Source organism: Trichoplusia ni, chromosome 7 (genome assembly GCF_003590095.1).
Source record: "Trichoplusia ni isolate ovarian cell line Hi5 chromosome 7, tn1, whole genome shotgun sequence".
Taxonomy (NCBI): Eukaryota; Metazoa; Arthropoda; class Insecta; order Lepidoptera; family Noctuidae; genus Trichoplusia; species Trichoplusia ni.
In genome coordinates, this window is record NC_039484.1 from 7,957,338 (window position 1) to 7,976,306 (window position 18,969).

The window sequence follows — 18,969 nt, forward strand, 5'->3', positions numbered from 1 at the left end:
AATAAAGCAAATAAATAAGTTATCATACACAGTAATTTTAATTATCAACATCACACATCACAGTATTTACACAGTACTCCCATTCTTCAGTGGTATTGGCTTTAGTTCGACGAAACTTCAATTACATTTCTGTACACTGCAAGTTTACAATATGATCGCTGTTTATTTCGATTTAAAATATAAAATGCTCTAAATGATTTTTAATAAATTAATGTATAATCTAGTTATACAATCAACAGATACCACTACCACTGCTAGGGCCGGGCCCGCCTACTTACATTAGTGATACTGTCTGACGCAGCGTTTACTATTACCTAGAATAGCGTAACTCTGCAGTTGTTTATGCTAAGAGTGAGAAGGTAATGGGAACTTAGTGATAGGCCTTTCGATTGCTATTGACTGTTAGTTAGTCTGGATATGAAGTAGGCTGTACAGAAAGCCTCGCACTATCCTTGCAGAATCCCATGACCCTCACACTGTTTGTCTACTGCGCTAGGCCCGACCTCTACAATCATGAGTTGTTTACTTTTTGGCGAACTCGACACCCTTCTTGATGTTCTTGAGCAGCTCGGGCATGGCTTGGCTTAGGATCTTCTGCTCATACTCGTTGATTTTGCCGTAGCCGAGAACCTTGTCCATGCCGTTCTTGCCGAAAGTAATGGGGGTGGCGAAGTACTCAGATTCGGCCAGACTGCACTTCACGAACGCACACTCGACAACATTTTGTTCGCCCTGTAAATAAGTTAACGTATTTAAGAGAAGGTACATAGTAATTTACATTGAATTACCTATAAAGTTCACAATTTGTTGTATGACGGTTGGCAAAATGAGTGCTCCTTACCCTACAACTTCTAGACACCTCATATCAGGCGTCCGTTGTCTGTCACTATGTCAGTCATATAAAGCTTCTAAAAATTATTATCAAATTAATTTTGACCAGTGGCTTGAGCCAAAAGAGTTTTTAAGCATTATACTGATTTTAAGTCGTCTCTGGGTGTTGCATGGCTGTTGGCACAGCATACTATTTCAAATTCTATTCTTCTTAATTAAACCTTGAGGAGATATACAAACCTTAAGACCCCTGAGGATAGCGTTACAGAAACGTGCTCCGGAGTATCCCATGGACAGGGTAGCGGAACCGAAACCAGCCTTGGCCTTCACGACCTGGAGAGGAAAGTTACATTTATGAATATTACTTAAAAATCAGTACAATAAAACAATCTTTACAATTAAGTTGAAAGTGGACAATTTTATCTAGGAAAAAATAACAATTGAATGGATTTGATCCAATAAAAACCGCAAACGAGGCGAGCCAAGAGATGGCCACGGGGTAGTGCTGATCTTCTATGGATAGAAAACTCGAAAGACAAATGGTAACCCGGCATTTATGTAAGTGGGAGACAAAATGTCTGATCACTTATTACATCTGTATCACTTTCTTACCTCTGTGCCGGCCTCCTGGATCCTCTTGGTAAGTTTGTCGATCTGGGCAGGGTCTGTGAGCTTGCACGGGGGCTGGCTCTGGGACAGCAGAGGGATGATGGTGATGCCAGAGTGGCCTCCGATGACGGGCACCTTCACCGTGCGCGGGTCCACGCCGTTGATCTCACCGACGAACGTTGATGACCGCACAATGTCGAGCGTGGTCACACCCAAAACCCTGTTGGGGTCGTATACTCCCGCCTGACAAAATATAATATAAATGTATAACGTGTAAGTATTACTTCCTTGTATGGATATTGTCAAATTTCTCCAAGAAAATTATCGAATTTTATTTAAGACTCCTTTATATCTTAGTCGGCATTGGGTCGGTCTAATGATCGAATTTAAATTGAAATCAACGATAGACGTTTTAAAAACATTAGCAGACAACGCGGTCGCGAAGTAAATGTTTATAATCGGTCACCAACCGCAGTGTGGAAGGTATGCATGGAAGAATAAAGTTGAATAGACGAAGCCGCACAACTGAACCATCTTCCTACTCGCTCGCAGCGCATGCTAGTCTTAAATGTAGTTTATTCTTAATATTAAACTTCAGTTTATAATCTTAATTAACCACAACATAGAATTTCATTGAGTAAAAAGATGTAAATATAGATAAACTAATGGATAACGTATCTATTAATAAACAATCATGATTTGTACGCTATCCGCTGTTGCATTCATCACTGCAAGTACTGAACATCAATATAAACGTGACATTTGTTACCGACTTCTTGTTAGCTCATTGTTTTATGAAAACGAACGATCGTCAAGTGTCAACTGTTAATCACTGTCTTATCATGTATTGTGACTTTAATCGATGTTTATAAAACTGGCTTCTGAAATACTGTTTTTGTATTTTTCATGCATTTATTCTGATTTTTGAGTGCTTTGAAATGTTCGGGAACTGTAGTTTACAATATTTGACATAAATTAAAGACAACAGCGAAAAATATAAATATATTTCCTGTACGAAGATTTGAACTACTTACTAAACTCATATGGTCAGTAATTTAGTGCCGTGGACCATTCCCTTCTGTAATGCGTTTACAGAATCCAATTCAAGCAAGACCATCCAATTTCTTTGGGTCATTGTAGTCAGGCTTTGATAAGAATTGATTAGATTTCTAAACTGCTATCAATGTCTGCAGATAGTAAGGAAAAGTTAGTTTCCATTCTTATAAGTCCGTCATAAGATTTTTATACGATAATTTAAAAAAAGTAACAAGAAACACGCATGAAACGTACAGAAGTGGAGTGAATAACGTCATTTGTCAATAAAATGTGTAATGATAAATGACGTCACAGAAACCGTCAGAAGATTAAATAGATATCCTATATTTGTGGAAATCTCTCTCGGAGACTAATTTGATTGTTTAAGTAAAATATTAACCTGGTCAACAGTTATCTGTCGACCACTACGACTAGACAAATAAGGAAAAGACCAGCATACAATACATACATTGATTATTAATATTCAGGAGACAATACTGCAAGGTATATTGCAACTTATTGAAGAAGATATCAGAACCAAGTAATTAAATCGTTTACATAAATTAATGATGAAATTTCTACGTTTTAACCTTTCGAGACATAAGATTAAGAAAATCTCGTGTAAATCACGTTTCTGCTCCGTGGTCATTAATAATCCGTAAACTACGCGTGTATAACACTACACAAGTTATTTTTTGAGTTATACGTATATGTACATATGTACAAACATGTTGATATTTTTAAATAGGTATCACGTTATGATAAGCTAACTGGTCAGTAACCGCGTGCAATGAAAACTTATATTATTGTTACATTATATTGACGTCGAATTTTATCAGCATTGTTCGTGTCACGCAAATAAGTTTAAATCAACACTTTAATTACTTTATTTATGCTTTAGACATTACGCAATTGTATGTTAATATACCGGATTGGTAAGTTTTTAAAGATTAACGACCGAATACTATTTGCAAGTCAATTGTAATCACTAGTAAGAATATTTTGCTATCATTTCATGATGTGAAGAAGGGAGTTAAGTTGTCCGCTCGAAGAAAGATTTTTTGGCGGGTTGTAAAATTGACCTACGATATATTTCTGATCCTATTTAAGTTAAAAACTTATTTAATCTTAATAATCACGATGTTTACATGTGTGCAAAGACATAATTCGAGGCAAAAATTCGTTCCCGTCCGTTGTGTTTTTACTTGTATTTGTAATTTCCATCCAAGCGAATGTTTGATTCACACAAAATAATCTCGCCACTTCCATGATAGTTCACGATTGGCCGTGAGCCAGGAGTAGTAGCTAATAATAGTTACGGTCAAGGACTACTCAGGTCCTTGAAAACTATGTTATGTTTTATATTATTGAAATTATTATGTTTATTGTGGTCGTATACAAAATATCTTTGAAATTTAAGCTACTGCATTGTTTTTTTGGCACTTATCTCTATTTTATTATTCTTAAACTCCTCCCATTTATTTTTCCTTCTGTTCATCTAATAACTCCGTTTTGTAGTAGACTAGTTATAAAATTACTTCTTCCACCAGAACTATTTATTCGTAAATTTCTCCGGTTACCTATGACTGCTAATATTACATCAATTAAATAACAGCGTGACGCACGACTATCCTTATCACGATATCATCGTTATCAGAGCTACGTGTGTGTTACTATGCATTAACAAATACTTCTCTGCAATGCCGATATTTTGCCGTGGGGTGGGATAAGTTAGACCGTTATGTGTGTCACTGGGTGAGTGTCGGTGGCACTGGCAGACCATAGCGCTTACTCGGCGAAACCAAATAGGATGCGCTTTTTTCTTTCCTATATATGTCCTCTTTTCTAATCAAAGGTTTGACATTAGTATGTCTGAATGAATCACCATAGCTCCAACACGAGTGAACCGATTTGTTTTAGAAACATTTAAAATAACATTGTTTTGCGGTTTTTACAATGACATTTGTCAATGGACATAGTATAGGCTTTCTAGGTTGCGGCGCTAAAGTAGAACCGTTATTAAACTAGATGAATCAAGCATTATTGTACTATTATAAAGATCTAATTATATTCGCTAGTTAAGTACCTATTACGAATGCCATAAACCAGTAGTTAGCCTTCACGTGATTATAAATTGACGCTACTTGCATTGTGGACGTCATTATTCATGCTTTTACGAAGCGATAATTCTTCATCCACATCTTATCTTCTGGCTGATTTAAACTGCATTGCATAAGCCAATAATAGATCATTATCAATCAAATGTGTCATTATTCCCAAAGTTTGTAATTTTTCCGTATAATACAACCCAAGTTCCCGATTTTCAAGCGTATGTAACTGTTACGCGGTTTTATGTCTGAAATCTCTGGTTATTACACTGCAGACTTAGTCTTCAAGCACTAATACTGATGGGTAATATTAATAACAATAACATTGCCGTCATTTAACTTATTCTAACCGGGATTAAAAATGAGCGCAAATAGCCTTAAGAAAAGATGTTCGGCATGGCTTCAGATTTAATAGGAATTCATCATTGTCATCTACAAATATTAGCAGAAGTTTCTTAACTATCTGTGTATGTCCACATACCTTCTTCATGACCTCTGATGCGATAGGCACCATGGAGTTGACGGGGTTTGTAATGATGGCGATGATGGCCTTGGGGCAGCAAGACGCGATGCAGAGCGTCAAGTCCCTGACGATGGACGCGTTCGTGTTGAACAAGTCATCGCGGGTCATGCCCGGTTTGCGAGGCATACCCGCGGGGATCACAACTACTTCGGAATCTGTGGAATTATGGAGCTCAGTAATTTCTGTATAACTATTATTTTACTTCTGTGAATGAGGATAAGCTTTTATCCAGAAGTGGGTTATTTACAGGCCAGTATTACTATTCATTTTTCAAAGTTTTGAGGATCTAATCTATATATTCTCTTATCTTAATATGTAACATCAAGGTTAGATCTATGTTACAAATGTACATATGTATGTATTTAAAAGCTTCAAAGAAGTAAAAAGAAAATACTTCTTTGCCATATTGCATTGTTAATGGGATTCTGTTTATTTAAGTTGAAATTGGAACATGAATAACAATTTCAGCCAGCATTTAAAAGAAAAACTGCATATTTCTGACGGTTAAACATTTTTTCATTCCAAATTTAAATTGCTCTTTAATGAAACAACACAGATAGTATTGGACTCTGTGCATACTATATAGAGTCCCAATATGATTGTGAGTTCTTATTGAGCTAGTCTTAATAGATAGCTACAAGTTTATATTGTTATAGATATCACTATCAAGACCTCAGTTTTACTGATAAGATCTACTATGGAAAAAATATTTGGTGATCTTGTAAATGTGTATTTAAGACAAGTTGGCAGAAATACAGTAATGCAACATTAAGAAGCAAGTTTATGAGATTTATATACAAACTAGCTGACCCAGCAAACGTTGTTTTATCGATTTTTTTTTCTAGTTGTATGTATTTTTAATGCCATATTATAAAAAAAATAAAAACAAACAATTTCATTCAAAAAATAAAATATTTTTTTTTTAGTGTGAGCAACCCTTATCACTTAGGGGTATGAAAAATAGATGTTCTATTCTCAGACCTACCCAATATATATACAAAATTTCATAGAAATCGGTAAAGCCGTTACAGAGGAGTACGGTAACTAAAATCGTGACACGGGAATTTTATATATTAGATAAGTCCTCCTTCATAGACAGATTTTACACAACCTGCATGTTGGAATGCACATCAAACTTAGCTTAAAAATAAACCTTAATAATGCCAAGGTCACTGTATACTGTAGTTGTAAATCAACCAAATGTGGAACATAGGATTTACCCTATGTGGGTGACCTTGAAAATCTATTTATATCACAAAACATTCATGAACCTGAGAATTGTAGGTTATGTTATGTAACAGGGTGATATTTGTAATGTTGGTGTGTTGTGTGTTCAGCGTACCTGTGAGGGCGTCGCATAGCTGCTCTGGCCCCTTGTGGCCAGTGACCTTGACGGGGGTGTCCAAGTGGGAAAGGTCGGCGGCGACACCGGGTGTAAATGGTGCGATATCGTACAGAGCCAAGTGGGATATCAGAGGGTTCTGCTTCAAAAGTAGCGAAAGTGGCTGACCAATACCACCACCAGCGCCTAGAACCGCTACTTTGATTTTCATCTGGAAAAAGAAATATCATTGGCTTTTGGATATTTGGTCCCACGCCTACTAGGGACCTACCACGTAAAAAAAAATGTTTTACTGTACCTCTGAGGTGGTGGAAAAGTTTTTAGCGCCATTCTGCAGGGCCACCGATACGACGGGTTTTAAGGCGCGAGAAAACATTTTTACGTGCGTTTTTGAGTAAATGCCACTAATTTATGAAGACAATAGCACACACAAGTACCGCTTGACCCTGCCGACCTTTCGTTCGACTGAAGATAATCAGTCTAGTGATGTAACTTTATCTGTCAGTTAGTCACGTCACAGCATTTTAGTCAAGGTAAAGGTACGGAACGTTACCACGTCACCAACGTACTATGTTAGACAGACGATGGAAAAATAATTCAATTATATTTCTGAGTTTCTATAATAGTAATGATTTCTTGAAGAAATATGTGATCAGGAAATTTTATAGAGTCATGGAAGCTTAAAAATTTAAAGAATTTCAGGAACAAGGTATCAATAATTTGTGGAAACAGAATGATAGGAATATTCATTAATCTCTTTGTATTTATATATATTTATATATACTAGTAACAAGAGTACAACAGGAGTAACTTTCGAGCGTTAAAGATTTTCTGATTACTTGGCTGATAATTTTTTATTTGCCTTTGAGTAAAACACTGGAAACTTAGTACTACTTCAACCATACATATGACCATCCAGCTCGGCTTACAAAAGTGATTTAATTGCGTTAAAACTTACTTATTAAAATCCATTTCAGGAGTTAAGGGGACCATTTTTCATGTTTACATGAAAAATGACACTAATAATGGCAGCCCTAGTCATTTTGACGTTGCTGTTAATTCTGACAAGCCTGCGATTGCGAATAACAATCGGAAAAATTGACATCTCTCTGTCAAGTAATATGAAAACAATTTCGTAATTTCTATTGAATTTTCAGTAGCTAGCTATATACTTTGATATTTTACATTAAACACTAATATCAAAATGAATGTCGTACAAGCGGTCAAACTATATATAACTAAAATGACGGAGGAAAGTGGGCCGGGGATGAAAGTTATTCTCATGGACAAGGAAACTGTAAGTAATCGCGCGAATACTTGTACCTACGTCCATTACTTAAACTGATGATGAATACTCACGCCAGTCGCAGCTAATTGCCCACAGTTAAACATTTTGATATTATTTATCTCATTACTTAATTAGATCACTATAATTTTCAATAAATATGGGAGTCCGAATTTTTTATTTTATAATTATACTTAAATTTTACAATTTGTACATGATCACCGTGTACAAATTGTAGATGAATGGTTTTTCAAACGCGCTTTTCTATGTCAATTTCATACTTTTTGTTTCTTTTCAGACTAGCATTGTCAGCATGGTTTTCAGCCAGTCAGAAATACTGCAAAAAGAAGTTTACTTATTTGAAAGAATAGACAGCCATTCTAAGTGGGACAACATGAAGCATATGAAATGTATTGTCTTCATTCGTCCAACTCCTGAAAATATTTCATTGTTGCTCCGAGAACTGAGATATCCAAAATATGGAGTTTATTTTATATGTATGTATACAACTGTCTTCCAAGATTAACATTATGGTTTAAATTGTTTGAATTATATTTAATTTTAAAATATTTTATAGATTTCAGTAATGTAATATCAAAAGCTGACATCAAAACTCTGGCAGAGTGTGATGAGCAGGAGACAGTGCGAGAAGTGCAAGAGGTGTTCGCTGATTACTTAGCTGTTGACAGACACCTGTTCTCATTCAACATTGTAGGGTGTCTGCAAGGTATGGAATGCTTTACTAATTAATTTTACTATTTATAAAGGAATACTGACTCAACTGACTACTAAAAGTTTGAACATAGGTCATGCATTAGCCTATTTGCAAGTAGGTGGAGGTAGTGTTTATCTTTTCTTCACAGATGCTTTTGTCGTCTGTAAATGAACCTGCATAAGTATTTGAAACTAATATGACTCCTTCAATTTTTTTATTTTATTTATTGCTTATTTGCTCTCTAAAAGTCCTAAAATGACGCCTTTATTATTTTTTTAAGGTCGGTCCTGGAATGCTCAACACCTACAGCGCTGTGCTCAAGGGTTGTTGGCTTTATTGCTCTCTGTAAAGCGCCGCGCTGTGGTCCGCTACGAGGCGGCGTCGGAGCCCTGCGCGCGGCTTGCGGAGCGAGTGCGAGACCTGCTGCGGAGGGAGGCTGTGCTCATCGATAATAACATACCTTTCAATGGAGAGATACCTACTCCACAGTTGCTGATTGTGGATAGGAGAGATGACCCTGTTACACCATTATTAAGTCAAGTAAGCATGCATTGTGAACACAATCAGGTTCAGGACAAACAGAAGTGATGTAAAACTCGGCGCCTCTGTGCTGAATCGTTCTGTTTGCGTCCCAGCCCTGTAATGCGTCATGATAATTCTATAAGTCTTGTACCAAAATTGTAAAGAGCCTTTATTTTGTCATCCCTTAGATGACGGCGAAATTCTGGAATCGACATTCGTTACGTGTTCACTGAAGAATGCATATCAATACTTGCTTATATGTAACCCACATCTCACTCATAATTGAATACTACCTTTTTAGTGGACGTACCAGGCGATGGTGCACGAACTGCTAACAATCAACAACAACCGCGTCAGCCTGGCACACGTCCCAGAGGTGCCCAAGGACATGAAGGAGGTTGTGCTGTCTTCCGAACAGGACGAGTTTTATGCCAAGGTAAAATTGTAGTTCAAAGGTATGAGCACCGCCACGTCTGAAAAGCGACAGCGCATTGCGTCACGTGGAGAGGTGACTCTTTTCCATGAATGCGATTTCGAGGGTCAGTGTAAAGTTAACCTTGACACTACACGCAACCGCGTAAAAGCCCGCTCACCTCCTATACTTAGTCCTTTCACTATTAAGACGGTGTACTTACGTGCCCTCATTATGTCGGGAGTAAATATAGGCTATCCGTCTTCGGGCGTATGAGCGCCAAAATACCGACTAAGAGTCCAATTCAATACTGTCCCACCATTGAGCATAGTTCTCTTGAAGCGTGTATAATTTTTCTCCTATCATCTAAAATATCCAGTGTTTTAGGTAGTTAACTTTTCAACCATACAAATGCTTTTATGGGGCAAGTCATAAAGTTATGCCCATTTCAATTGAAACCAGTATAGAAAGATAATCAAAAATGAGAATAATATGTTTCAGAATCTCTACTCAAACTTCGGCGAAATCGGCCAGACCATGAAGTCACTGATGGATGAGTTTCAGAAGAAAGCCAAAAGCCAGCAGAAAGTGGAGAGCATCGCTGACATGAAGAACTTTGTCGAGACTTATCCGTTATTCAAGGTACAAGACAGATTTAAGTATAATTTAAATAGTCACAAGACACAGCTATAGTTTTTGACGACCTACTTGCGTGATGCGCGTGGATTATGGATAAAAATAGGGTATTTAATTAACAACTTAATATTCCGACGGATAGATTTTCCAAAAAAACGGGTTTACCATTTTATTACATGCTCCTCTAGTGCTTCAGAGTTCGTCTATACTACGTCGGACTGCACAAATTATTATATCTCAACTGATCTTATCAGATTATAATTGTTATCATAATGTTTTTAACAAATTCCTTGATAACATCTTTGATGTTAGTCCCTTGTCAGTATGTTACACTATAAGTTTGTAGTTGTTTACTACAATGTCTACTAACAAATACAATATTTTCAGAAAATGTCCGGCACGGTCACGAAGCACGTGACGGTGGTGGGCGAGCTGTCGGCGTGTGTGTCGCGACATAACCTGCTGGAAGTGTCCGAGTTGGAGCAGGAGATCTCGTGCCAGAGCGACCACTCCAAACACCTGCAGGTGCGATGCAGTTTATAAAATATTATGATGTAATATCCGGTTGAGTTGATGTTAAATTAACTCATTCCTTTGCTGCCACTTTCAGATGTGATTTTGCGACAAAAAATTACGTTTTAGCATTTTAGAGGTATTTTAACAAAAATATATTAATAGGTTTTCAATGAAAATGTCTGTCTCTCTGTCTCGCTCTCACGCAAAAAATACAGAACCGATTGGAATGATTTTTCACAAATAGTCTAGAGCAGCAGTTTCCAAAATTATTGTATGTACCGAAGTAAAAAAAAGAAACAACGCCCCAATTTTATAAGCTAATTAAAAATCACTATAACGTGGAATAAATCATCGTGAGTTAGGTATAATACCGCCCCTCTTGAAGACTTCATATTACTTCATAGCAAAAAAGGTGGCGTTAATATTTTATTATGTTACCTAATTACCTTATTAAATACCTACATTGCTAACTCTCAACAGCGCCTAAAGAACCTCCTTGCCAACGAAGCCGTTCGCCAGCACGACGCGGCCAAGCTAGTGGCACTGTACGCGCTGCGCTACGAGAAACACGCCAGCAACGCTCTGCCGTCACTCATCGAGGCTCTGAAGACCAGGGGAGCGCCCGAACACCTGCTGAAGTCGGTGGTCAACCTGCTGGAGTACGGCGGCGCTCACGCCAGGCAGAGCGATCTGTTCGGACTACAAGACGCTGTCAAAATCACCAAGAGATTGTTCAAGGTGAATATTTGACTTTTTATCGATTGTTTTAAAACGTACAACAAATATACTATGGACATAAATATAATATTACGTGTATCTAGCTAGAGAACTACACTAAACCTTATATTGATAATAACTCTTATGTTATGGTCTTTTCTGAGTTATTCGGTTGGAATTGGAACATCTAGTGTTATCTTACGTTCGAAATTAATCTAAATCTGTACATTTCAGGGCCTCAATGGAGTCGAAAATATCTACACACAGCACACACCCCTCCTTAAGGATACTCTAGAAGATTTGATCAAGGGAAAACTCCGAGAGAATCTTTACCCCACATTAGGAGGTGAAGACGGCCCCTACGGACGTCGGCCCCAAGACATCATCGTGTTCATTGTAGGGGGCGCCACCTACGAAGAAGCGCTCTGTGTCCATCAGATCAACCAAGCGTACCCTGGAGTCAGGGTAGTGCTTGGAGGCACCGCCATACACAACTCCACCTCATTCTTTGAAGAAGTCAAATCTGCTATGCAAGGAGTCCATAGAACGCATACCAGACACATTAGAAACGTATAGATTTAATTATAATTGAGATTAATATATTTTGCAAATAAGGTACCTGAAAAGCCAATGCATTTATTGTATTCGAAAATTTGTTTCGTGATTTCTTATATGAATTTGTGATTACAACCAGATATAGGACGTATTAAATTTAGTATTTTGTTCTAATATAATTAATATATTATGATATATTTAATTCTATAGGCGACATTAAGACTTGTATCAATATTATAAGTATTTCAATAAACTAATTTATTATCAAAAATGTTTTCTATTTTTACTTCAACGTCCTTAAGACGGGTATTTTATAAGCTTTGAACCCAAATTAAGTGATAAGTGCTAGTCTTTTAAAAACAACATTGCTGCCAATAAGTTGAGTGTGAGTTTCCAGTGAATTTTTCATTTTCTTACCAAAAGTTTTAGGTTTTAGTGTAGTGTACTTTAGGTTAGGTAAAGGCAGGCAGGTAGCGCTGCCTTAGAAGGTATGATTGGAATGAGGTCTATATCTACAGAAAACAAACACAGGACTGTTGTGTTCAAAACACATTTTTTTTACTTTTTTATTGAAAAATATTCGTCGACACAGGTGTTGTGTGTCCAACAAACGATAAACGATGCCATACCATTTTTTGGCACAATCCAGTTACTTGCCCGATGTTGGGCTCACAAATAAAAAGCACTTTTTTCACAAATCAAATCTTCCCAAGCGGACTGCAAAGCTTTATTATACAACTTCATTCCCTTTGTCTCGAATCAGTAGAAGTATAGCTAATAATGATTATTAGCCATCTACAGGACTGCAGTACTCGCGTCACGACCAAGCGATGTATTTTTGTAATAAAAAAATGATTTCAGTATTTTGGCAATAAGTTTGTTTCAACAGCAATATATAAATAATGCCAATGTAGTCCTTACGCATTGATTTCTACTGATTCGCGACGAAGTTTACATCATACAATATAAGAGTTTTAGGCTCATATTTCACTCCTATAAAAACCAATTTCACTTTACAATATTCTGGGTTTGTTTCAACATACATTATTTCCCTTCAGTCTTTACAAAATTTACACCCGGCGAGCTGAAATTTTACCAAAACGCGTTTCTTTGTAAATTGCTTGGACAGTCCTAGTTTACCAGTACAGGTCTTGTTTCAGGGGCGTTTTGTTACAATGTCAGGACACCGGGTTCACACGTTGGTAACATTATCTCTCATACGACCCCCGACAGGAGGGTAACACACACATTTATAAGGCAATTTTATAGAATTTATTCTATACATACAATCGGCACACGAATCGGTCGCGCCGACGATTAAGTCGGTGGCAAATATTTACATATAGGAATTATACACCTAGGTATAAAAATTGCGCAGCTGCTCACTCAGAGAGCTGCCCTAATTTCACAATTGTAATTTTCCTTGATGGTCATGCTTTTGAAGCAAGAAGTTGCTATGGAGTTACGAGGGATGCTTCATGAGCACTGAAGAGCCTAACGATTGGACAGCGACATGATCAAAACGATGAAAGTAGCAATATGCTTTGAAGAAAATTCTACTTGCTTCAAAAGTAAAATAAGTAAATAGGAGTTGCTTAGACACCTTGAACTAAAGGAACTAAAAAGTTCCCGATTCTTATAATAGACTGAATAGTAAATACTATTGGATCCATAAGAGGGGAATGATTATAATACAAAAATCATACACCATTATAGTTTTTTGCCACAACACGTGATCAGCTGTAGTCACAATATGCATTGAGTTAAATAGACTTGATTTACGACAGCCGATGCAGGCTGAGTGGTCTCAACAACTTCTATTCACTCCGCTAGATATAGTATCAGTACCATGGCAACATAGGACCGATGTCGAAGAGTGATCCAACTCACCTTCGAAACGTTTTCTATAACGCCTGAGCGAGATGAAAACACATTGCCTATTCAGTTTACGTTGATCGTCTCTTACGGAAGGTTGTCGACAGTCGGTTGTCTGATTCGTCAGTTCCTTTTACAAATCTAAATGCTACATCAGTGTGCGTAAGCGATGTATATACAACATAGTACATAACCGATATCGAAACATCGTTGCATTATATTTCATTATCCCAATACAAAGGTTTCTTATAAAAAAACTGTTACCACAACCTTTTTATATTAAATTGTGATGGCCAAAGGAACTCGAACGTCTTTCGTAAGCACGTAAAAATTTTCGAGAAAAGAAATGTAGTATATCCCTAGCTAAAACATAAACATGTCCGCGTCACTAGTCATGACACTTCACACAAAAAATATATCGATAATATTATATGGCGCACAACAATCAACACACGCACATACATTTTTTTTAATTATCATACTCTCATTTAGCAACAAACTTACGCGGTGGACTCACTCACGCGATAAAAATTTTAAATTAAAACAAGAAAAAAAAGAAAAATAAAACAGTACACGAGACTCCATACCATGTTCTCGAGAAAAAAAAAAACTACATTTAACCATTCTACGGTCATGAACGTGGTACGGGTCTTGTAGGCCCTTTCCGCAAACATTTTTTTTGTGATTTTCTGAAATGTTAACATTATCGAAACATCTTTATTATACATCACAAATTAGACACGAAAATAAGCCGTCGTATGGGAAAGGACACTAGTATTTCCCTTCTATATAATCATATTTACATATTTACAACTATTATTTATTTTTCGTGGACTTATTTAGATTTGATACACAACTTTTTATAACGCAATCTGTATGTTTATTTATATAAATACGTCTATATTTATTATTTTAAATCTACAAAAACCCTTATTTCTTGCAGTACATAATCCTATGTGTATTGAAATAGAGCAACACAGTGGGAGTATTATTTGTTTATATATTTTTGATATTTTTTTACAAACAAAAAAAAAGGAATGCATCTATACATAATAGGAAAAATCTGGAATAACTTTATAAAAGAAAGAAAAAACTCAGCAGCACGGTTATTCACGTCACAGTTATTCATTTCGATGGGTATGCTTTCATGATATAGTCGACATAGCAAATCTATTTAAAAGAATGTGAATGTCATCGTCCACATTTGGCGCTACCCAGGGAGCACCGCGCGGAGGTCATGGACTTAGCTCCCCTTGATGCCACACTTTATATTAAGCATTTTACGATCCTCGATTAAGCTGAAACTTATCAATAAATACCTATACAACACTATGGGGAAAATGTTTCTCGATTGTGCAATCTTGTGAGCCTTACTTTTATTTAACGATATATATCCGATGACGTATTTACCTGACAAACCTGACATTATTGTAATTGAATAGAGTCAGTTATGTCGTAAATATATATAATATATGCATCCTAGCTTCCTTACACCTATCTATCAAATTTTACATTTTATTGTCAAACCTATTTGCGTCTGTAACGCATACGGTTACAATTCCTTGAAACGCGAAAGGTAATTTAGAAAGACTGTCGCACGACATACTCTGCGGGCGCGGTTTTTGTAAGACACGCACATATTGTTTTTGATGTTTGCAAAATTAACAAAAAGGTAGTTAACTAGGCCTTTAAATAAATAAATTAATAATATAAAGTCTTGGAAGGCTTGGTTTAACATAAAAAAAACTGTGAATTCATCTCAATTGGTTTGCACACCCTTCTGTTTCAAAAATAAACATGTATTCTAAAGACTGAAAGTCTGGCCATGTAGACCATTTTGGAAGAAGAACTTCAACAGTATTACATTTGGCTGTCCGCATTAAAACAAGAGAATTCCCAGCTTTTGACGAATTGAGTAAGAATCTATCCACCCCGTGACCTCTACAAGGATGATAGGAGTATTTAAAAGACCGATGACACAAATACAATGCGTTTTCACTGATATTTACGACAAAGGGCTGTCTTGCCATACACATACATTCAAACTATGAATATTATATCTGATTTAAAAGATGACAAACAAAATATTTCATATTTTTATGATTGAAAGAGAAAGGGCACTAATCTTATTCGATGAGTGCAGAAATTTCGCATCCAGACTAAGAAGTTTACAAAGTGTGATAAATCGAGTATCGTTTCAATCATTACTAGACGAAAGATGCGAACATATAAATATTAAAAAACAATCAGTATAACTAATGACTCGCAAGACAGTATAGTTTTAATCTTCATAGATTGAGCATCAAGAATGGTCCCGATACTAATATCTTGAACATCGACTGTCCAATGAAAGAGGTTGCAATCATTTGAAATCGTCACCTAGCATCATAACGTCACTTAAAATTTCACGATTCGAATTGTCGACAAACTATTCACAGATTTCTAAAATATTTTCAAGTGTAATTGACACTTCAGAGTTGTTAATGCAATCGCGGAGGGTATCTTTACAATTAATTAACCTAAAACCTAAATAAATACGCGTTAACGAACTTATCGCTGTTTCAGAATGGCGATACGTCGCTAGAAACGAGGAAACAAGGACAACCGGCGCCGCCGCGGAGGAACTCGATGACACAACTGCCGGTGCGTGGGGCCGAACTTAAATATCATGGTACACAATATAATATCCTATTTATAATAGTTGTAGACTCGTTATATCAAACCCTATTATGATATTTATTTCGATTTACTTTATATTTATACAAGGTAAGCACACACCTCTCTTCTGTTAATAAATACAATAAACAGTGGAGTCGTCTCATCGAATTCCTCGCGACTGCCGCCGATAAGTATCATAGAGAGTGAATTATCTAATTATAATACATATGTCCGCCCCAGCTCCGCGTGAGGGCGGACCACACTGTCCGTACAAGACTTGCTATCCTTACACACATACAAACAAACAAGTAATTCATACAATACCATATTATATAACATTCTTTATCATTTGCCCCGCCGCGCTAAGCGGTCTGTGTGCATTATACCATAAACACGGTTTTAAAATTAAATGGCAACACTGTATAAAAATTTTGGAAGAGTTGCCAGTTTCTATAAGAAGGTAACATACTAGTTCTGAGTTTCCACGTGACAATTTATTTTTATAATAAAATTCCAAACCGCGTATTTATCGTCAAAATAAATATTGTCGTCCATTTAATATGACAACAATATTTAGTTGACGACGTTCTTCTATCTTTGGTTTATATCACAATGCATGTTTATCATGTTCGTTTGAATAACAATCGGCAAAAGTAACAATAATATTCTTTTAAAGAGGGCTAAGAATTGACTTTGAACATTTAAAAATAACAGGTTACGGCGTTCACTACTAGTATATAACGAACATCATACAACAATTAAAACTTAAAAATAATTTGCCACGCGAAAATTCAAAGTAAAAATATTACAAAAACATCAAAATACACCAATTATTGCGATGAAAAGAAGGCATTTAGTTATTACTTTACGTTGTATCTTTAAAGTTAGAAAAATATATTACGTTTTGCTTTTAGCCGCGTCACCTTATTGTATGAGCAATATAAGTTTAAGCGAGATGAGCTGGATATTGCGTCACACGTACAAATGAACATTTAATATCGCCAAGCGAATGGCTTTACAATATCATTTTCACGTGGTGACCGCTTGTGACACTTATTCATTGATAAAAAAATGAAGGCCTCCTAGTCTACGTGCTAATTTTGATAAAAAATTATAGTAAAAAAATCTTTGCCTTCTAAATGTTTGTTACATATAATTTGCGGAGATTTTAGCTTACTGAGGGCGTACGAGCTAGCGACACACTGGAGGAGTCATCGCTCGTCGTACCTCCATTGCAAAGTCACCTCGGACATTATTTTACAATTTACACATACCATAATAAGAAGCATCGCAAGTGCACTTTTATACAAATTTGGTTTCTACAAATGTTAGGGAATCAACAGTTTGGGTTACAAACATTGTTGTGTAGGGTCGAGCTAGAGACATAGACGGGCGCGTGTCGGCGGGCGGGCGTGGCGGCGCGCGGCGCTAGGGGTGCGGCGCGGCGGCCGGCGTGGCCGCGCCCGAGCCCGGCAGCAGCACGCCCTGCGGAGGATGGCCCGCCTCACTCATAGCTCTGAACTGCCCCCGAGCTAGCTACTTGCGTCCACGGCTAGTTGGACAACATCACATTACTATGGTGCGCGTGCGCGAGGACCACGCACGGGGTCACTACATGCCTCTACTACTCCTAACACAATATTTATTATCAAATTTAAGGGGGAAATTGAAACAAGAGATTTGCTAAAGTTTAATACATTTAAAAAAGTGACCTATTCAATAAATAACATGTTCCCTAAGCTCCATGTTTCTTTCATTCGGTGTTTACCTGTAGCGAGTGTGGGTGTGGCTGCGGCGGCGAGGCGGTGGGCGGCGCGTGGTTGAGGTAGGCCAGGTGATGGTGGTGGTGGTGGTGACCGCCGGACCCACCCGGCCCCATCAGCGGGCACAGCACCTGGTGGTATGTCTAAATCATCTATAGTATCGGAATTTCTTCGACCAAAAGAATATGGAATATATTGTTGATGATGTTACTGAACTTATTACATGGTATCAAACATGACAATAATGACGAAAGAAAAAAAATAGTCTACTCAGGAATCTTTAAAAAGCGTTTTTTTTTTAACATACATTTGGATGACAGGTTACCGATTTTCGATCAGGTGGTAGAAATCCAGAGACAATCAATCATGTTTGATTGATTTTTTTTCAATTTTGGTTCTTGTTACATTAAGAAGGGGTTTAATAATTCGGTTAGAACGCTCTTCAAACGGTTCCATGAAACTTAAAGATGAGTATCATTGGTGATCCCTTACTGCAGTGAGTAGTGTGGTGAGGTATGTGTACCTGGAAGGGCGGCTGCTGGTAGTGGTGGTGCGGGTGGTGCGGGTGCGGGTGCGGCGTGTGCGCGGGCGAGGGCGGCGGGTACAGCGCGGGCGACGCGGCCGCGGGCGACGGCGCGGGCGGCGGCGCGTAGCCCACCGGCGTGGCGCCGCCCACCTCGCCCGACCCCACGCCCGCGCCCACGCCGCCCACGCCCGACACGGCGCCTACTGCTCCCACGGCGCCCACGCCGCCGCCGTGGTACATGCGGACCTGGATAAGACAACATTATTTAATCAACTGGCCATAAGTAACAATGCTAGCAGTATCTAAAGCGCAAATTATGCGTTTCAAAGACTAGTGGTCTG

At 37.6% G+C, this 18,969-nt stretch overlaps 3 protein-coding genes across 4 annotated transcripts in view; 1 reads left to right on the forward strand and 2 right to left on the reverse strand.

Moving 5' to 3' along the window:
- Positions 1-15: 15 nt before the first annotated feature.
- On the reverse strand, positions 16-7,855 carry LOC113495992 (probable malate dehydrogenase, mitochondrial). 2 transcript variants are annotated; one of them, XM_026875036.1, is made up of 6 exons: positions 7,808-7,855; positions 6,449-6,659; positions 5,065-5,261; positions 1,444-1,683; positions 1,072-1,164; positions 16-732 (listed from the first exon to the last, which is right to left on the reverse strand). In XM_026875036.1, the coding sequence occupies exons 1-6, from the start codon at positions 7,838-7,840 to the stop codon at positions 523-525; spliced, it is 984 nt and encodes a 327-aa protein (XP_026730837.1). In that variant the 5' UTR covers positions 7,841-7,855; the 3' UTR covers positions 16-522. The 2 variants fall into 2 exon arrangements, with proteins under 2 accessions (XP_026730837.1, XP_026730836.1); XM_026875035.1 differs by lacking the exon at positions 7,808-7,855 and adding an exon at positions 6,747-6,931.
- LOC113495991 (vacuolar protein sorting-associated protein 45) lies at positions 7,510-12,059 on the forward strand. Its single transcript, XM_026875034.1, has 9 exons — positions 7,510-7,745; positions 8,032-8,230; positions 8,311-8,460; positions 8,729-8,988; positions 9,272-9,406; positions 9,884-10,024; positions 10,406-10,543; positions 11,015-11,272; positions 11,486-12,059. Exons 1-9 carry the CDS (start codon positions 7,653-7,655, stop codon positions 11,825-11,827), a joined length of 1,716 nt encoding a protein of 571 aa, XP_026730835.1. The 5' UTR covers positions 7,510-7,652; the 3' UTR covers positions 11,828-12,059.
- Positions 12,060-12,340: 281 nt separating this feature from the next.
- LOC113495904 (ataxin-2-like protein) overlaps positions 12,341-18,969 on the reverse strand; it is a gene marked incomplete at its 5' end in the record, with an annotated part of 31,008 nt that continues 24,379 nt past the window's right edge. The window contains 3 exons of the mRNA XM_026874904.1: positions 12,341-17,824; positions 18,108-18,245; positions 18,626-18,874. Coding sequence (XP_026730705.1) covers positions 17,768-17,824; positions 18,108-18,245; positions 18,626-18,874 — 444 coding nt within the window. The remainder of the gene's footprint in view (positions 17,825-18,107; positions 18,246-18,625; positions 18,875-18,969) is intronic.